The sequence below is a fragment of the Delphinus delphis genome, chromosome 1, assembly GCF_949987515.2.
Source record: "Delphinus delphis chromosome 1, mDelDel1.2, whole genome shotgun sequence".
In the NCBI taxonomy this organism is placed as follows: Eukaryota; Metazoa; Chordata; class Mammalia; order Artiodactyla; family Delphinidae; genus Delphinus; species Delphinus delphis.
In genome coordinates, this window is record NC_082683.1 from 156,719,533 (window position 1) to 156,741,267 (window position 21,735).

The 21,735-nt window shown below is 35.5% G+C and overlaps 1 protein-coding gene across 4 annotated transcripts in view; it reads left to right on the forward strand.

Moving 5' to 3' along the window:
* SDCCAG8 (SHH signaling and ciliogenesis regulator SDCCAG8) overlaps positions 1 to 21,735 on the forward strand; it is a 261,098-nt gene that overhangs the window by 90,461 nt on the left and 148,902 nt on the right. For all 4 annotated transcript variants that reach the window (XR_009516945.1, XR_009516946.1, XM_059996857.1 and 1 more), the window contains exon 12: positions 1,696 to 1,812. Coding sequence is in view for 2 of the 4 variants with exons in the window: in XM_059996857.1 (XP_059852840.1) it covers positions 1,696 to 1,812 (117 nt within the window). In the remaining 2 variants the exon portion in view is untranslated. The remainder of the gene's footprint in view (positions 1 to 1,695; positions 1,813 to 21,735) is intronic.

Here is a 21,735-nt window from a genome sequence, read left to right on the forward strand (position 1 = left end):
AAGCATCAGAGGAGTGCCTTAAGCCTGCTTCCAACCCTGGGATAATATAATTCTAGTTAAATTTAATTTGTTCATTTATTTTAGATGAAATTTAAGTGTTACAGATAAACTTAGCAAATGCATTTTAAACTGAAATTAGTGAGGCAAGGAAACTTTAAAAGTAAAATTAAGGGGTACAATCATTTTAAACAGGACCTAATGCTTAGATATTTATTATGTATAATAATTTTGTACTGGTGTTGGGTTTTAAACACCATGGTTGTATAACTGTTATGTTCTGGTATTATAATTGGGGTCTTTAAATTTTATTCCTATATGTAAATCAAATAGATTGGAATAGTGAAGAAAGTCAATTAGGCCTCCTCTAATTTTTTTCTGTAATTCTTAATTTTTAAATTTTATTTAGCTTTAGTAACTTTTTGTGAATTAGTAATATTTTTGAAAGGGGAAGGAGCAACTCTGCACATTGAAGGTATTTGAATTTCAGATACAATTTGTAGTAATTTTATTCTTTTTTTAGCTTTCTGAGGGTCACTGGGGAGAAACTTACTGACTTTTTCTTCTGTCTTGTCACTGTAATTTTTGAACACAGATTAGTTTATTTTTAACATATTTTTTATTTGAACATAGGAAATGCATATAGGTTTAATAAGATTCTAATACTTCAATAATGATGAAACTAATTTCTAAAATTCTAATGATCATTTTTGGAGAACTACCAAAATTGTGAAGTCTCAAACAGGTATAGCCATTAGATGATACATGATTTTTAAAAACTTGTATTTGTAACTTAGAAGCTGACTTAGCAGATGTTTGTATTACTTGATCTCTCTACAAGTTCTCAGTTATCTCAAAAGTTAATAACTTCTTTATTTAGATTTATCTGCTAGTTGTATTTTCCAAATGTATTTATCTGTCTGTAGATGCCCTGGATTGAAAAACAAGATTACATAAAGAATGATACACAATTTTAAGATACTGAGTGTGTTTATTATTTAACAATATGTTAAAGTCATTTCACTTACATGTGTATTTTCATTTTATGTTGAATGCCATAGCTATTTTAAAAGCAGAGTGGGCTTAGTTGCAGTCTATGACTTTTAACTTTCTTAATTTAAATACATAGTATTGTGCATGGTAAGATTGACATAATCTGCAAAGCCTACGGTAAATACCAGCTGGGTAATACTCTACTCATAAATATTGATAATATAGTCTATTAGCAGAGAGAAAAATACCTTTATAAATTTCCTTAAATAAAAGCCTAACTGATAAAGAGTTTAAAGGAAAGTTTTTAATATAGAGTATCTGTATAACCATGACAATTTGAATGAATAATGACATAGCTTAATATTTTAATTACTAATTTTACCTAGTTAAAAGCAAGATGATAGTGCATTTTAGATAATATGCAATTGAAACTATTATTTTACATGAAAAATCTTGTATATATCATTTAAATTCCCTGGTTATGCATTTCTTTATCTGTCATTTGAAATTGTAAGACTCAATAACATCTGATACTGCCTCCACATCTTAACAGAATATATTGAATATGCTAATAGAAAATGCCATTCTTAGAAAAGTTCTATTGTGTTTTATTTATATGACCTCTAGGGGGCACCAAAAGATCTAATTGCAGGCCTTGCCTGGTAGATTCCAGCAGCTATTGATCTAGTTTTTATAATCTAACAGGTGTGTGGAGAAATGCGCTATCAATTGAATAAAACCAAAATGGAGAAGGATGAGGCAGAAAAGGAGCACAGAGAGTACAGAACAAAAACTAAAAGGGATCTTGAAATTAAAGATCAGGTAAGATTTGATACAAGCGTAACTGCAGCAATTAAAGACATAACTAATGTTTTTTTCTGAAATGGTTATGGTTTTATTCCTAAGTCATTCATTTCTATTATATTGTTTCTAACTAATGGAATGATCCAATTTATACTGTTAAAAGAATTTCATCTACAGTTGCCTAAAATTATCACCTTTCACATGAAATTGTGCGAATACAACTGCATGCATATGAAATTACAATCTGACAGGTCATAAATATACATTTGGATATGTGTATCTATTACTTACAAAAGTAAAAGAAAATGTTCTAATGTTCATTTTGAACCTAAAATATATGTACATAAAGTTCTTTAAAGATGCCAACTTGAATCCAATTTTAAGTGAAAAAGTTTAAAATTTGTGAGATGAGATGAGTTGATATGTAAATATGTCAATCAAATTGATCGTTGGCAGAGTGAAACCAGTTTTAACTAAGATAACCATGAATACGTTTGCTCAGGAAACCTAAATACAGTAAAATTGGAAATGTTAGGAAAAAAACTGCTACTTACTTCAATTTCAGTTTGAACAGATGTTTTACATTATATCTTTGTTGGGATCATGTAGATACTTCAATTTTAATTGACAACATGGATAAAGTTTTTAGAGAGGCAGTTCTAATAGGCTGACTTTTGATTTTCTAATTTTGTTATAGTACAAAACATTGAACGCTTTCATTCTTTTTATTCAGTGAAAGCAGGTTGAGAAATCTATTCAATTAAAATAAGACTGAGTTCTCAGTGTCATTATTTTAAAGAAATCACTATGGTTTAAAAGTGAGTAGTCCTAAATAAATTTTTTTGAAATATATTTCTAGTTCAACACTTTTTACCGTATTTTCCAACATATCTCCCTTTCAACCCAATCAACTCTTCTATGCAAATGATGCAAAGACAATTGGGAAAAGTATTGAAAATGAAAGTGATAATGAAATTTAGTACAAAAAGTTTTTCAAGTTGTAGCTGAAATCCCTGGCATTAAATTAAAATCTAAACAACCAAAATCAAATTATGCTTTTGTATCACTATATTCAAAGTATTCTAAAGAGTTTTAAATTTTCAGAAGAATTTTCCTTGTTAACATGTACAAATAATGAAACTGTTGATATTTCATTCCATCCAGTTGGGGGCGTGCCTGATAGTGGAATTAAAAATCCTTTCTATCAGGAACTGAAGATCTAGGATTACTAACCGACACAGAACTTTCCTTTTCTGATATATTATACGACTTTTTAAAAAAAGGATCATATTGGCATGCTCACGCATTATTATATACCTTTTCTGTTATTCTGTAGCATCTGCCAGCATAACATTTTGGACTAACTGGAAAAATACAGTAAGGAAGTGTCTCTGAGCTATTTAAAAATTACATTTTAATATTCTAGGAGAAAGAACACTATAGGAATAATAAGATTATAATATCCCTTGTAAATGAATAGCATGTGTAGAAGTATTTGTAATATTTGTCTTTTAGTGCTATATCTCATTTTAATTAACCACTAATGAGGTGGAGGCTAAAGTTGCAGGATTATAAAAGGAGCAGTTTTCATTTGTAAATATTTCCTGCTAAATAGTGAAACACTGACAGTTTTTATAATGATTTTAGTATTATTTTTAGATAGAGATGTGCCTTTTTAGGATGTCAGAGATGTGATGTGCTTATTAGTATTTTTTCTTGGACATAATTTGAGGAAATCTTATACGTATTCCTTGTAACTATTTTGTATTGAATAGACAGTTTCAAAAAAAAAGAAAGTAGTGGTGTCTCATTCCATTGATGATCTGGAGTAGCAAAGCAGCAATTGTTCTTTGGTCTTTCAGCCATGACCTGACCTTCTGTCTTTATGACTGAAGAGCTACTTTGCTTGGCCACCATCTGCACTCAAGAGAGAAATTTACATTTAACTTTTAAAAGCTGGGCATGTTGAATGTTTATCTGAAGTACCTATAATAATATAAAGCGTATTTTACTTTTAAAGTGTTACATATCATGCAATTCAGAATAACAAGAAGGCTATCTCTATGTTTACAAAAAAGGGGGGTTCCTTGTAATATAGTCATTTTATTTATATTTTTGTTAATCTGGCTTCTTACATTTTTAAAGTAGATGGGAACCTGTCAGATTGGAATGTGGTGAGAACAAGAGCTTTTTGATGTATACAAAATAGGGCAAATGGTTGACCACCCAAATCATTTTCCTTGTGACCCAAGCCTTGACTCTGGCATAATTAGAAGGAAAGGTTAGGAGAGTAACAATGGCAATCTCTTCCTCCCATTTTCTCCTTTTCTTTTTTTTTTTTTTTAATGTGTTAGGAACTGATGGGCAGATTATCCTTCCCATCAACTCCTTTGTATCTCTTCAGTTTAGAGAGCTCCTGTCAGCCTCAGAGGATGCTTCTCGCACTAAAAAAAAAAAAAAAAAAAAAAGACATTTGGTATGAAGGAGAATGAAAAATCTGTGCCCTGATTTTTATTAGAAATTTTTTGTAGACAACAGTTATACATATACACACACTCCATTATGGGAATTTAAAGACATATATGAAGATAAAGAGACTATTATAATGAATTCCCACATCTCCATCACCTAGGCTCGTCATTTTGCCAATCCTATTCCATCTACCTCACATTTTTTTCTCTCCTTCATCTTCACCTTCATTGTCATCTTCATCTTCTTTGTCATCTTTGTCATCCTTTTCTTCTCCATCTTCTCTTCCTCTTCCTCTTCTGTCTTCCCTCTCTTCTGCTTTTGCTGAAGTATGTAAAGCAGATCTCAGACATTGTGTTATTACCCATAAATGCTTCAGTGTGCATCTATGAAGGATTTTTTTCACAATCACTATGTCATCATCATACCTAAAAATATTAATAATTCTTTAATATCCTATAATGCCCAACCCATATTCAAATACCATCTCTACAGTGTTTGTTTTACAGTTAGTTTATTCAAATCAGGGAAACCTACGTTTTTGTATGTTAGAATGTTATGGTGTTACCTTCTTTAATAGGAAATAAAGGGAAATCTTAGAAAAGTTTCAACTTTGTTTGTTGTTATCAATAAATTTCATGCATAATGTTTTGATTGTGCTTTACATTTATAAAGTACCTCATCACCATTCTAAGGAAATGAGTTAATCCTGTAGCAAACTGTCTGAAGGAAATGGCTACCTTGCAGCAACCCCAATCATCATATTCTGAAAGGAGGCCCTTAGTCTGAAATACATAATTAATTTCAGAGCCTTACATTCAACATTTAGGAAGACTGCAGGAAACCTGTTATTACCCTGGCGGTATGAAGGTTAGCTGACTCTGAAATGAGTGATGCATAAGTGGAATTTTCTTTATTAGCTTCCATTTTGGTAGATGAGTCTCAGAAGATGATTCTTTACAGCCCCTAATCTTTGATCAGGGCCTAGTACCAAATGAAAACACAGGGCCCTTTGTTCAAAAAGCAGGAAAAAAGTGATGTTAAAGGTACTGAATTACAAAACGTTTTCCTTTCTCCTGCAGGCAGCCTTTCCTCTCTCTCTCTCACTCTCTCTCTCTCTCTCCCCTTCTCCCTCTTCCTCCCTCCCTCTGAATGTCGTGGTGTTTTTATTTGCTATTTAATGTTGGACTCCCTCCAGCACAGGGATATTCATGGTGGGGGGAACGCAGACCCCCATAGGTGCCCCATGACTGAGTGTACAGATGAATCCATGGTTTCTAGGTTCTCCATGTCACTAGCCACAGAACCCATACACCATGCCCTGGTGGGGAGGGGAGAGAGTCAGTCTTCTCCATCCCAAGGTGGTCAGCTGGGCAGCCCCCTAGAGACTGCAGCGTCCACACAGGGAGACACTTGGTACAGGGGTCAGAGTGGGCAGAGGCTCCATGCTGAGTCCGTTGAGTGTGCTTCCAGGCGGGAGGAGGGATAGTCAACTCCATGTCCTACCCTCAGGCATTAGGGGTGTACACACTCAACCCAGCCTTTCCCAGGCTCACATCCAGGCTCCCGCCAGAGGTAAAGGATAACGGCAGAATGAATGCCTCCCCCTAACACTGCCATGACCTGGTCCCACCCAACATGGAGAGCAGCAAGGTCCCAAGGCAGGGGCCAGGAAGAGGAAGCTGGAAGGGAACAAGTGTCCAAGAAGTGCCCCAGGGCTGCCATGAGTCAGTGGAGAGACAAGACCACAGATGTGAGTGGGGCTTCCATTGTACCATCAGACTTCACCTATAAAACACAAATTCCAATATAAAATCATTAAGAATTTTAAGACGTTGACCACAGAGCATTAAACTGCAAGTTCAGGGCCCTTCTAAACACAGGGCCCTGTATGAGCACACTGATCACATGCCCAAGAAGCCACCATGGCTATGGGGATAGGCAGACAGAGATTTGGTGTGCTAACGCACACATATATACTCCTACTTACATATGCAGATATGAGTGTGTGTTTAACATGCACAGGTGTCCTGTATCTGTAAAAGAAGGCTGGCCAGCTACAGAGTATGGGCCAAATCTGACCTGCAGTCTGTTTTTACAAATAAAGTTGTAGAAGAGGACAGCGACACTCATTTGCTGATGTATTGTCTACGGCTGCTTTCCTGCTACAAAAGCAGAGCTGAGAAGTTGTGGCAGAGACCCCATAGCCCACCATGACTGAAATACTATCTGAGCCTTTAGAGAAAAAGCTTGCCAACCCCTGCCCTGAGTATAAAGATAAAACTTTGTTTCCCCTGCCCTGCTAGAGTGTGGAGTTCTGAGATTGAAGACTTATCAATCTTAAATTATAACTTAATGGTTTTAGAGTATTTTGAAATACAGAAAACGTGCCTGATCCCTGGTCTCTTAATCATCTAATGGCATCAGCAGGTGAATATATGATTGGTTATAGTCTTATTATCTTATTATTAGTGGCACATGGCTTAACAACTGGCTTGGATGAGAACACACATATACATAAATAAATTGTTTTATATTACAACATTTTTAGGTTGGTTCAATTTCTTTCAGAGATAAAAAGACTTTCTTATCAGTATTGTGTAATTTATAACTTTGGAGTTGTGGCTAATGCTGAGTAGGAAACGTTGAAGTTCAAAATTACCTGAAGGGGGTAATCAAAGCAAATATTTAAGGCTAGAGCACATACACAAAAGAAATAGATCAGAAAATTTTGGCTAGAAAATTAGCACAAGAAAAGGTTTGAGTGTTGCTCATACCTACAGCAGTATGACGCCACACTTTAATGCTGACATTAAAAAATGTGGACTGTATCAACACAGGAGTTATTTCCTAAGTTCAGTTGAATGAATTAGATTGTTGGGAGTAGTACAGCTATTTTGTATGGCTTTGTGTAAATATGAGAGGAAGCCCAACACGTCCTAAAGGTTAAGTCCTACGTAAGGCCAGAGAAATAAAAGTAATAAAGAAAAGTTGAAGAATTGTACCTTTCTACTTAGAGAAGACTAAAGCATTGCTTCACTGTCTTTAAGGACTTGACAGATAATTTCAAGGAGAAAGTTAAACACCTGTTCTCAGTCTTTAGTATGGATAGAATAAGAACAAAGAGATTTAATCACAGCAACTGGAAATCACAACAGCCTGAAATAACTTTCTGACAGTAAGAAGATTGAAATAGATTGCTACAACAGGCCATGGAAGTTTCTTCCCTGAAATTTTTAGTTTTAAACGGTAGCAGTAATATGCTTTACCTAAAGACCCAGCTAATGGACCTCTGAGGTCCATTGTCTTTTATTTGATTCTGGAAACATCCTAGGAATATTTCACTGTATGTGTTTAACTGGCTAGTAGTGATATTTGTCTTTTCTACTCGTAATTTAGCAACTACAGATTAAAGAAAAATCCTGTTCGTCTCTGTTCTCTCTTATGTGTCTGTAATGCTGTATACTCTCTTCAGAAGGCTTTTGGGGAATATATTGAGATAATGGATGGCTTCTGAGAGCTAGATTTCAGAAACTATCCAACTACCACCTGCAGTCTCACTTCTATCTCTAAAAAATGACTGGGATTGGGCCACTTGGGCATGCCGTTAGTACATGTAATCACTTGGTCCTGGTGATGACAGAGTTGCTCTCCAGTGTTCTTCACACCGTCTTTCAGTGCTGGAGGCTTAGCACATTCGTTTCCCTGCTTCTCACTCAGACCACAGCCATTTGAGAGGGCTTGGCCTGCCCAGACCAGAATGCTAGGCACTGTGGGGTGATAACTAGAAGACCCAGGTCCTGCCCTTAGGGGGTTTATATTCTAGTTTAAGAGACAGAGTACACATTTGAACATGCCTTAAAAATACTTGCAAAGTAGCATATCGACAAGTGCAAATTAATGTAGTGTGAACTTCATGCTGGCTACAGCCCATAAGAGGGAGAATCTGGTTCCATGTGTGTGATGCAATAAAGCTTTTTTTTTTTTTAAATAGCATCTTCCCTAAGTATGCCCTAAAGCATTGTTCATCATACTTAGATAAATTTGTGTTCTTATCACAGGCTAACCAAGAATTCTGAGAAAATTCTTCACCCTGGCATATGTCTAATAAATCAGCTTCTTTTGTTCTTGTGCTGTGTGATGCTTGAATGGAACAAATAGGATTTCATAAATAATTTAAAATATCTCCATTTTATAAAATGTTATCAACTTACTATTTTTCTAAAACACCAAATAAAGTTAATTTCTCCGTTTAAGATTATAATTATGTTTGTAAGGTCAGAAAATTAGCAGTAAAAAATTGAGTTTGATTTTTTTGAACAAAGAAACAGTTCCAAATCAATCCAGTGAATAATACCAAGTTGCAGATCCTTGGGGCATTTAGCATTAGTAACTTTAATAATGATTTGGGCCATGGTTTTAGGTGGCAGTATATGTATATCTCATTCATAAAACCACCATGGAAATTCGTATGTTCAAAAAAGTCATTTGATTTTCCAGCAAAGATGATAATGCTATTCACCATAATAATATATTTTTAAAAAAATCAAATATGCACAGAAACAATATATATGAAAGTAGCAATATAGGGCTATTTAGAGATAAGGGCACAAATAAGAAACAAAACAAGCCATTTTAGAAATAATATACCTTATGGGATAAATATTTAGAAATAAATGTGTGCCTTTGGATAGGAATATAAAACTATAAAGTGAAGTCAAGAAATATTTTTGTGTTTTAAGGAAGTCATAAGATTCATCAACTATTGGTCCTAAAGAAATACAGTTTTTGCCGTGTTTCAATTTCAGTGGATGATTCATATTTCGGTCCTTAAAAAATTTGTGCATGCTTATTTTGACCTTAAAAGTTGACCGAGCCTTCTAACCTTACCGGTTATCTTCTCTGATTACCAAGTCTGCAATTATGGTGACTACCAAGTGGCAGCAGTTCTTTGAATATGTTTCCATGCAGGCCGGCAAACTGAGTGGTATTAGACATAGGACAGCTACAGATGCTTTTTTTTTTATAAATATTAGTACCAATATCCAGTATAAATATTACTAATTACTACATATGTATACATTTAAAAAAATATTGTATAAACATAGACACATTCACAGAAGCCAATAATTCCACCACCCAACAGAGCAAATTGTTTTCATTTTTCTGTTTTACCTTCTACTTTTTGTCCATATGCATATATAATATTTTCAAGTAGTAAACATAACATAGATGTAATTTTGGTTTTTGCTTTTTCCACTTAACAATATCTTAAGCATTTTATGTGTTGCTGCCTTCTCTTCATAGATCACTTTAATATGGCCATTTACATGTACTTTCAAAGGAAAGTGATAAGTCATATTTTGAAGAGAACAGATATGTTATAAATTTAGAATCCTTTTGCCCTAAGTTTCACTCATTTTTTTGTTTAACTCAATAACCATATATTGCATGCACTATGCTGGCCTAGAATGAACTTCTGTTCTTAAAAAAAGGGAGTATTTAAGACAGGTTTGCAAATAAATATATGTCAAAGAACATAATAACTATCATTAGCAAACTACCGAAGGGTAAGATGATTTAGGAGAAGGAGAGAGGACAAACTTGAAGGATGGTAAGGATGTTGCCCACCATAGATGGGAGACGAAGGCATTTAGGTTGGAAAATGGCAGCTTGAGCAAAGGAATGGGGATAGGCGCACAGGGGAAGGAGGAGGTGTTCAAGGAATGCATGTGTCTTTTGATTCCATAGCATACTTGTATCACTGACCTCAGTATCTCAAGTGCCACGTCTCTGTTATAAAAGATTGCCCATAGAAAAAAGTCTTCTATAAGGTTCAGAATCCCAAGTAATTGCCTACTTATAACATGCTGCATGTCTTACAGTCAGGCACAGAAGTCATATTATATTTTGGGAATATTTGCATAAGTTTTTCGTTTCCTTTGTAGTGTTTTCTATGTAATGAGACAGTTTTAAGATTTTCAACATCATTTTCAGATGACATACAGCAAAGTGTCATCTTATTAACAGTGTTAGAATCAAGTAGGATTAGTTTTCTAGAAATAAAAGAATTGACAGTTACTTTAACGATTTGTAGAAGATTTGCACATGACTAATAATGGAAGGTGAAACACAGAGTGTACAGGGTAGTATTTTACCTGTGGACTGTGAGTCCAAAGACTTGGTTTGACTTTTCAGCTAACTTCCTGAGCAAACCTCTCAGAGCCTCATTTTCTTTCCCAGTGAAATGAGAAGCTTGGATAAGTGAAAGCTAAGGTTTTCTTTATGTCTAAATGCCTGTGTTTTCAGAAACATAGGAAATATTTCTCTGTTGTTCTTACTTATGAATTAAGTATTAATAAAATCAGTAAAATTACATGGAGTCTCAAGTGTCATTCCAAATTTCCCATTCACTCTGATTTTATAAAAATGACACTTCTGTTATGATAAGAATGAAATTTTACTGTCATCAATTTTAGCTTATATTCTTTTCATTATGATGAGTAGTAGAACAATAAAACATCTAGCCTTTTAAACAGTTGAATTTAATTACAAGATAGATACCATTTAATCTGCAATAAGGATTAAAGTCCTAGTCTGAATTAAGAATGAAGGTCTATTGGAAGGATTTTAGGCAACAGCAAACTGCCCAAGATAGTATTTTGGAAGAGTAGTCACTTTTCAGGAAGCCTGCAGAATTAAATACCCTTAGTCAGAGTTTCGTATCTGTGTGAACCCATGACCCCTGGGAATAAACTGGTAACTCCTTTGGAGAAAAATGGCATTAATAGTTAATGCTTTCACTTTCAGTTTTTCCTTGGTGCTCTCATAAATACAGCCATGGAGTGAAATGCTGTGGCAATTCTGGATCTAGATGACCTAGAATATGATCATATTTTTTTGTATTTTGATTTTTTAATCATCAGAATGAGAACAAGTTTTTAATTCTCTTAGAGATTTCACATATCCCTGGCATGTTCCCCTGACCCTCACTGGAGTACAATGTGAGAGGCTGCCCTAGACATAGATTCTAGATATAACTGCAGGCTGCTCATGACTATTAATAAATTGCAAGATGTTTAGATTTTCATGCTACTATTCTTAAGAGATGGTCAAGGTAATTTAACCCTTCTTGGTGTTAACATCTATATTTAAGTGGATCACTTACAGTAACATTTAGATTTTAAAGAAAAGACAAGAAAGCAGCAGTGTCCTTATTTCTGACCTGCTTTCTGACTTCCCTGAGAATTTTTGGCATTCCCTGTGGAGAATAGAAAATTCTTTTCTGTATAGAATCTCTCTACTTACAACTGAAGTTCTGATATTCATTCATATTCATCCTGTCTCTCTTTCTCTCTTCTTCCCCTCCACCCCCTGTCACCACCGCCCCCCCCCCCCCCCGCAGCCATGGTAATAAAACATGCAAGTAATAGCATTGGCCTGGCTTCAGAAGTCATTAGTCAACTGTGGTTGAAAGTTTCCCAATAAAGTACAAGGGAATGCTCATGTCTTAGAGAGAGTGGCAGCCAAGGAAAAGGGGGAGGTGAAAACTTTTAGGGAAATCTTAAGAAGATGGAGGAGAAAGAACTGTTGAATTCTTTGACATGAAAGATTGTCCCATCATTGCAAGTACTACCTTTTCTTTTGGGTCCTTCTTTCACTTGTTCAGAATTATCTGCATAGAAATCTGAATTCAGTCATTTAAAAAAATTTATTGAAATATAGTTGATTTACAATGTGTTAGTTTCAGGTGTGTGGCAAAGTGATTCAGTTTTATATATATATATAAATAAAACTATATATATAGTTATATATAGATTCTTTCCCATTATAGGTTATTACGAGATATGCTATACAGTAGGTCATTGTTGGTTATCTGTACATGTAGTCGTATGTACATTTTAATCCCAAACTCCTAATTTATCCCTCCCCCGCTTTCCCCTTTGGTAACCATAAATTTGTTTTCTATGTCTGTGAGTCTGTTTCTGTTTTGTAAATAAGTTCATTTGTATCATTTTTTTAGATTCCACATACAAATGATATCATATGATAATTGTCTTTCTCTGTCTTACTTCACTTAATATGATAATCTCATCCTGAGAGCTAATTGTCATATCCTAATTTGAATTAGAAACTTTAGGGTGTCATTTTCAACTTGTCTCTACACTTACGTTTATCATAGAAAAATAGGGCTGGGGCAGTGTTTCTTCCCTAAGTAATTGAAAGTCCACTGTGTCTACAGTGATTGAAGCTGTTTAAGGGCTTATATATCAAGAGCCAGATGTTTTGGTCTAAAAGGGGATTTAGGCAAATGGATGAATCAAATATCTATTTATATATTTAAAACTCTAAGGACAAATATCTTTGTGTGTGTGTATATATACAGATATATGTATGTGTGTGTGTGTATATATATATATATATATATATATAGATATAGATATATGGCACATATATCTCACTAATACATAATATAAGAAGTGTGACTTAGTGATAAGCAGGCTTTTCTTGAGCAGAGCCTGAAGTCTCTAAATGCTGAATTTAGGATACCTTTGACTTACTTCAGCCAGGAGAGAACAAAGGACTCTTGAGTTGTTCCAGTTATGAAAAGAAGAAAAGGAGAGTAGAGGAAAAGGAAAAAAACAAAGTAGGAAGAGAAAATGAGAAGGATTTTAGAAGGCATTCTAAAGACATTTACACTAAGAACAACTGGGCTTTCACCTCTATTTACTGTTTCACATTCAACTATAACTTAGAAGGGGCCAACATGACCACAGATCCATCTTTATATTCTATCCGTATTTTCAGGAGGGATCCATAATCATGGAATTTTTTAAACTGTAATTGCTATAGCTCCTTTTCGCCACCCCCGTTTCCCCCAACCATTGCTGGTTGTTAAGAGTAACTTAATATAGCTTGGCATTTTTCAGAAGATGCTTTCTAACCACATAGCAATAAAATTCATGAAGGTAATTTTTATCTTTAGTCTCCCTTGTTTCAGTGGCTTCATATGAAGGATCAAAGGGAGGACATCAGATAGTAAAGGGCAGTAGCTTGGTGGGTACTGAGAGCCAAAAAGACTTTAATGACTTAGTTTGGCCCCTTCATTTCATAAATGATTAGACTGTGAGTAAGCTGAGAGTTAATACCTCATTTTAATGCATTCATTTATCTAACTAATAGTTACTGGTAACCTATTAGGTGTCACTAACAAATAGGCGCTGGGGTTGCATTGAAAAATAAAATATATGTATTGCTCATACAACTCTTATGGTCTGGTGAGAAAGTTGAATGTGATAAGATGAGGGCTCAGTGGAAGGGTAGCTTACTTTGGTGGGAGAGAATTCAAAAAGATTTTACACAACAGTCAATCAGTTTTCAACATGGAAAATAAGAAAGTTCAATGGGTGAAAAATAGTTTTTCAACTAATGGTGCTGGGAAAACTGGATATCCACATGTAAAAGAATGAAGTTGGGCCCCTACCTTATATTATATATAAAAATTAATTCAAAGTAGATAGAAAGATGTGACTGTAAGAGCTAAGCTTACAAAACTCTTGGAAGAAGACAGGCATAAATCTTTGTGAACTTGGACTAGGCAATGGTTTTCTTGGATATGACACCAAAAGCATAAGCAACCATAGAAAAAAATAGATAAATTGGATATCATCAAAATTAAAAACTTCTGTGCTTCAAAGGACATCATCAAGAAAGTGGAAAAAAGCCCCACAGAATGGGAGAAAATTTTTACAAATTACCTATCTGATAAGAGACTTGTTACTAGGATGTATAAAGCAGCCTTACAGTTTAATAATAAAAAGATAAACCATTTCCAAAGCAGGCAAAGAATCTTCATAGATACTTTTCCAAAGAAGATATACAAATGGCAAATAAGCACATGAAAGGATGCTCATCATCATTAGCTATCACAGAAATGCAAATCAAACCGAAAATGAGATACTACTTCACACCTGCTAGGATGGCTATAATCAAAAAGATAGATAATAACAAGTGTTGACGAGGATGTGGAGAAATTGGAGCCTCACACTGCTGGCAGGATTATAAACTATGCAGCTGCTTTGGAAAATAGTCTGACAGTTTCTCAAAAGTTACCCCGCAATTCTACTACTAGGTCTATACCCACGAGAAATGAAACATGTCCACACAAAAACATGTTCATGAGGGACATCCCTGGTGGGTCAGTGGTTAAGAATCCACCTGCCAATGCAGGGGACACGGGTTCAAGCCCTGGTCCGGGAAGATCCCACATGCCACAGAGCAACTAAGCCCATGTGCCACAACTACTGAGCCTGCGCTCTAGAGCCCGTGAGCCACAACTAGTGAGCCCGCGTGCCACTACTACTGAAGTCTGCATGCCTAGATCCTGTGCTCTGCAACAAGAGAAGCCACCGCAATGAGAAGCCCACACACTGCAACGAAGAGTAGCCCCTCCTCAGCGCAACTAGAGAAAGCCCGCAGGCAGCAACGAAGACCCAATGCACCCAAAAATAAATGAATAAATTTATTTTTAAAAAAACATGTTCATGAGTGTTCATATCAACATTATTCATAATAGCCCCAAACTGGCAACAACACAAATGTTTTTCAACTAATAAATGGATAAATAAAATGTGATTATCTATATCTATGTCTATACAGCTATATGTTGGCAATAAAAAAGAATGAGGTACTGATACATTCTGCAACATGGCTGAACTTTGAAAACATTATGCTAAGTGAAAGAAGCTTGTCACAAAAGACAACATATTGTATAATTTATATGAAATGTCCAGAATAGGCAAATCTATAGAGACAGAAAGATTAGTAGATGCTTGGGCTGAGTGGGTTGGGGGAAAATGGGGAGTACTGCTAATGGGTATGGAGTTTCTTTTGGGGTGTTAAAATGTTCTAAAATTGATCAAGGTAGTGGTTGCACAATGCTGAATATACTAAAACACATTCAGCTATATACTTTAATGGGAGAGTTGTATGTAAATTATGTCAATAAAGCTGTTATTTAAAAAAAAGATTCTACCATGAAATTCATATTTCAACCGAGTCTGGAGGGGAACAGAGAGAGTGGGAAGGGAAGGCCATTCAGGCAAAAGGGACAGAATATGCAAAGACACTGTTCCATATACACCTGGAGGGCAAAAGGAGGCATAAGAGATGAGGATAGAAACACTGAGCCCCAGAAAACTATTATTTGCCAGAAGTGTCTGTAAACTACTATGAAGTCAGAGTCCATATATTATTCATCATTGTATCCCTGGTATCCAGCTCAGAGAAGGCCTACCGTAAGTTTTATCTGTTAGTTCAATGAATGAGTAAATGAATGCCTGAGTGAACTAAAGAATGAACTTTAAATAATTAGTAATAGTACCTAAACTAGATGACAGATCCTCTAACTCCTAGTTTACCTTTGTTGTGCTATATCAGGCAGAAAGTTTTTTTAAAGTTTTTACTTTTATACAATTCAAAAGGTTACTTTCCATTTACAGCTATTACAGAATATTGGCTTTATTCCCCGTGTTGTACAATACGTCCTTGAGCCTACCTTACATTCAGTAGTGTGTACCTCCCACCCCCCACACCCCTGCATTGCCCCCGCACTGGTAACCACTAGTTTATTCTCTATATTTGTGAGTCTGCTTCTTTTATGTTATATTCACTAGTTTGTTGTATTTTTTAGATTCCACAAATAAGTAATATCATACAGTATTTGTCTTTCTCTGACTTATTTTACTTAGCATAATGCTTCCATGTCCATCAGATTTCATTCTTTTTTATTCCATTGTGTGAATATGTATATATATATACACATATGTACCACATCTTTATCCATTCATCTGTTAGTAGACACTTAGGTTGTTTCCATGTCTTAGCAATTATAAATAATGCTGCTGTGAACATTGGGGTGCATGTATGTTTTCAAATTGGTGTTTTTGTTTCTTTCAGATATATACCCAGGAGTGGAATTGTTGGGTCATATGGTAGTTTTAGTTTTAACTTTTTGAGAAACTTCCATATTGTTTTCCACACTGGCTGCACCAATTTATATGCCCATCAACAGTGTACAAAGGTTCCCTTTCCTCCACATCCTTGCCAATATTTCTTATTTGTAGACTTTTCGTTTATAGACATTCTTACTGGTATGAGGTGTTATCTCATTGTAGTTTTGATTTGCATTTCCCTGATAATTAGTGATGTTGAGCATCTTTTCATGTGCCTCTTGGCCATCTGCATTTCCTCTTTGGAAAAATGTCTATTCAGTTTTTCTGCCCATTTTTTAATTAGGCTGTTTTTTTTTTTTTTGATGTTGAGTTGTATGAGCTGTTTATATGTGTTGGATATTAATCCTATATTGGTCATATCATTTGCAAATATGTTCTCCCATTTAGTAGCTTGTCTTTTCATTTTGTCAATGGTTTCTTTTGCTGTGCAAAAGCTTTTAAGTTTAATTAGGTCCCATTTGTTTATTTTTGCTTTTATTTCCTTTACTTTAGGAAAAGGAAAAAAAAAATCTAAAAAAATATTGCTGCGATATATGTCAAAGAGTGTTCTGCCTAGAAAGTTTTAAAATCAGGATGAAAATAACTTCTTTTATAATGATATTTATATTTCAGCAATTATATTTGTTTAAAGTGTTTGATCTGTCTTTTTATATGCTGCCATTCTGGTAGGTGTATAATGATATCTCATTGTGGCTTTAATTTGCATTTCCCTAATGATTAATGATATTAAACATCTTTTCAGATGCTTGCTTGCCATCCCTATATCTTCTTCCGCTATATCCACTGCTATACTCTAGCTCAAGGTACTATCATTTTCACCAGTGTTATCGTAGTAATGTCCTAATTGGCTTCCTTTTTTCTGTGCTTCAACCCGTTTTAGTCCCTTCACAGAGAGCAGAAACAAATCTTGTCCCTCTTCTGATTGCAACTACCAGTGGTTCTCTACCTTAGTCGTGGTAAAAGCCAAAGTCCCCACAATTGATCTACAAGATACTGCACAGTCTGGTCCACCTGTTACCTCTCTGCCCCTCATCTCCTACTTTTCTCCTCCATCACTCTGCTCTAGCCACATTGGCTTCCTTGCTATTCCTCAAACACATCAGATACAATCCCACTCAGGGCCTTTGTTCTTGCTATTCCCTTTGCCTGGAACACTGTTCCCTATGATAGCCTTATGGATCACTAGCTTAATGCCTTCAAGTAATTGCTTTCATATTTCCTCTGTGAGCCCATCCCTGGCCACCTTATTTTAAATTGTACACCACTCCCCCAGTACTCTCTTTCCCCTTTCTGCTTTATTTTACTCCACATCTTCCTCATTTATTGTGTGTGTTATCTGTTTTTTCCTTGCCATGATATTAGCTTCATGAAGTCATGTCCCCCCTCAGTCCATACACAACATATTAGCAAAGGCAAATGTGAACTGAATCATGTTGTTCTTCCATTTAACAACTTGGAGTGTCTTCCCATTTGCATTTAGAAATATAAATCCAAACTCTTTTCCATAGCTTACCAGGCCCTGCATAATCTGATCGCAATTGTCTTAACATCTACTCTTCCTATCTACTTTTCTTTTCTGCATTCACTTGAGCCTCATGGTTTTCCTTCAGCTTCTCAAAGATGCCAAGGCCTTTGGACAAACATCTGCCTTATATGTTCTTCTTCACTCTTCCTGTGCTTAACCACCTCTTTCTCTTTCTTTGGTTTCTGCTTAAATGTCTTCACTTCTCTAACTATTAATGTGTATCCCCTTGCACTGCTCCATTATTCTCTCAAAGTACCTTGTTTCCTTCATAGAACTTATTATAATTTTTTTTACTTAAAAATATCTGTCTTTTTCATTGGAATGTAAGTTTGAGGTCAGAGACTCTTACTTGTCACATCCACTTTTGTATTCCAGTGCTTCAGTGCCTAGCATACAATTAGGGTCCCAGGAACTGGATGGGTGGGTGGTTAGGTAGCAGGAAGTTCAGACCCTGAAAGTAGATTGCCTAAAGTCAAATTCTCACCTTAATATCTACTACCTGGTGAACTTGGTCAGATTACTTAATATATCCAAGCCTCAGTTTTCTTTTTTTCTTTTTTTTTTTTTGCCATGGCTCAAGGGCCCAGCCGCTCTGCGGCATGTGGGATCCTCCCAGACCGGGGCATGAACCCGTGTCCCCTGCATCGGCAGGCAGACTCCCAACCACTGCGCCACCAGGGAAGCCTCCAAGCCTCAGTTTTCTTATCTGTAAAATGAGGATAGATAAAATTACCACTTTATAGTGTTTTGTAAAAACCTTGAGGTAATAATCTCTTAGCCCAGTGCATGACATTAATAAGTGATCTATAAATATTAATAATTATTATTTTTACTAATGCTGTTATGATTATTATTCACATTCTATATCCTCATTTCTCTCTCCTGTGTTCTATTTTATCTAGTTGCTTTAAAGAGTCATGATGATAACTAAATATGATATTTTTGGTATGACCTCAGTAGTACATAGAAGTGGAGCTGTCATCTAAGCTTATATTAATCTAGCTTCAGAGCCAGTTATCATTTGGGTTATGTGTTTATCAAACATGTCTCATTGTGAACTCTTAGTGAGCTTAAATTCAGTTAAAGCCTCTAATGGCATAAGTCTACTGCCCTACAATTGGGCAGTAAATACAGATATTTGCATTTGTCTCTCTGAAACTTGATCACTTTAGTTTGGACCTATGGTGTCAGCTTGTCTGAACCTTTTTGGCCTCTGTTTTTAACATTTCACCATAATAAATTAGTCCTCTCAGGTTTTTGTCACAGGCAAATTTGATCATTGTATCATTGGTGTCCTCTTTAAAGTCAGTGGATTAAACAGTATAACATGAAAGGCAGGGCAGAGCCCTGCAACCTGTTGCTGAAGACTTCCTTATAGCTTGGTATTTTCCATTCTGCCTTCCGTATGATTTTTTTTAACTGATGTGTTTGTTTTCCTGTTTAAGATTCAGACCATTTACCTTCTTCAAAATAATTCTAGTCAAATCAAAAAATATTTACTTTTGTACCTACTATGTACAGTTAGTGTGCTTAGGTACCACTGAGCCATGTGACAGAAGATTACAGTGGTGGCAAATTGTGAAAAATTAGGCATGGGTGGCTAAGAAATCAAAGTGCCTTTGTAAACATGGAGCGGATTATTAGTTGGCAGGATTTAAACCTGTGCTGGGAAACTCCCAAAGGAAGGGGAATGGGCCTGCCTGGAATTCTAATTTCTTCATCTAAATAATCTGGATAAATGGACTAAATTGGAAATTTAAGGAATTAGAGTCTACAAAATCATTTTTCTGAGATTTCTTCTATTGATTCTGTTGACCTACTCTCATTTTTAAAAGTATTATGTCCATATACATATATCAAATCATTATGTTGTACACCTGAAAGTAATACAATGTTATGTGTCAATTATATCTCCATACAAAAAAGTGTTCTGTCCTAATCATTACCCTATATTTATCTGTTTTATACCTATTTCATTTTCCTCTATGAAAATGAGTGAAAGCAAGAATTATGTGTTTTGTAATTGTCACAGCATATAAATTCAGTACTGCATATGAAAGTGTTTTCTAAGCTATGAAAAGTTGTATACATACATAGAGCTTTTATGATTGAATAAATGGTCAATAAATTGAATAGATGGATTTACTCCTTTGTATGTGGATGCTATTAATTTGAATCATACTCCAAATATTTATTAACTAAAGCATCTACTTTACATTGAAGGCTTCTTGCCAAAATTAGTTAGAAGATATAGGTGATTTTAGAGTTAAAGCTTAGTACAATGAATTCTTAAGTTCCCCAAATAGTATTTTACAGAAATATTTACATAATCCACAGCTAAAGTGAATTTTCTAAAAACTCCCTGTAAGGTGAGATTACGTACGCCCTGTCTCAGTACAGAAGGATTTTTTTTCCAAACAGTTTTGTCTCTAAAAATAAACCTAGTTTTGTTATTATTATTATTATTTTTTTGCGGTACGCTGGCCTCTCACTGTTGTGGCCTCTCCAGTTGCGGAGCACAGGCTCCGGACGCGCAGGCTCAGCGGCCATGGCTCACGGGCCCAGCTGCTCCGCGGCATGTGGGATCTTCCCGGACCGGGAAACGAACCCGTGTCCCCTGCATCGGCAGGCGGGTTCTCAACCACTGCGCCACCAGGGAAGCCCTGTTGTTATTTTAACAACAAAATTTTTTGCTGTTTCCTCTTCACATAAGAACATCTCATTAATTTTGGTGAAAATCCTCCAACAAGATAAGATTAAATTGTCCAGTTTTCCAGTGGAAGAGGATCCATTTTGTGTTGCGAGCAGGGTAGCAGCAGAGAGGTGAGTTGAAGACAGACATGCTGTTTCAGTGGTCAGAATATTTTGAATCCAAGTATAAACGTTCAGGGAAGAGCCTGTAGGTCTGAATGCTCTAGGAATGCTTTCAGTAATGTTCCACTTCTCTTACTCTTTAGAGTTTTAGAGCCAGAGCATTGATATGATGTTCTCTGTAATCAGGTACACCAAGGAGTAATAGAAACTGTGTCGGTAGAAAGAGAGGTGACCTCACAGAGGTCCAATGATTTTGTATGGGAAAGAACAGGAGCTGTGTTCCATCATCTGTACTGTTAAGTGTCCAGACTCCTTGGATAGGGGTTTCCTTTTCTCAGTCATATGGAACTGATTTAGTAAAAAATTAAAATGATTTCCTATAAAATAAAATCATTCCATTTGAATGGAATCTCAAGGGAGATCTTGAATAGGTTTGAGCTTTTCTTGGTTTGAGAGAACAGAAATATTTTGTACTAAACAGTAATGTTGATAAAAATAAAATCCAATAAAATATATTTTTCCCTAAATTAAGAAATGATGTATATTGTCTTATGAAACTAGCTTTTTCAAAAGGGGATCTGAGTCTTAAACTTGTTCTGATTGTCAGAGATTGACAGAATTTAACTAATAAGAGAATACATAGAGCAAAAAGGAAAACTTCTTGTTGAATAACAGTTGTCAGAGAAGAAACAGATGATATGTTTTCTTTATTGCATTTAAAAAATTAATTATTGCCAGTAGAAGCTTGTTTGTGCTCATAACTGGGTTAGCTTTGTGGTTTGGCATTATTCCATGTTTGAAGGGAACTAGGTATGGACGAAGAGCGTGAAGCCTGGGTTCGAGTCCAGTTTAGTGGGCCTCAGTGGGTCATTCAACCTCACTGGACCCCAGTGCTCTCATCTGTAAAAGGAGGGGATAGATAAAGATGATAATTGAGGTGCCTTCTATCTTTAACTGTGTTCTTTTTTAAAGGCCTGTGCCTTTATTAAACAAAATCTTGATGTAAACAGGGGAGTTAAACTCCCAAATGTTTTAGGGTCCTTTTGGTTGGAACACATTTTTGTAGAAGAAATACAGCCAGCACAATATTTAAGGAAGAGGAATTTTATTTGATAAATT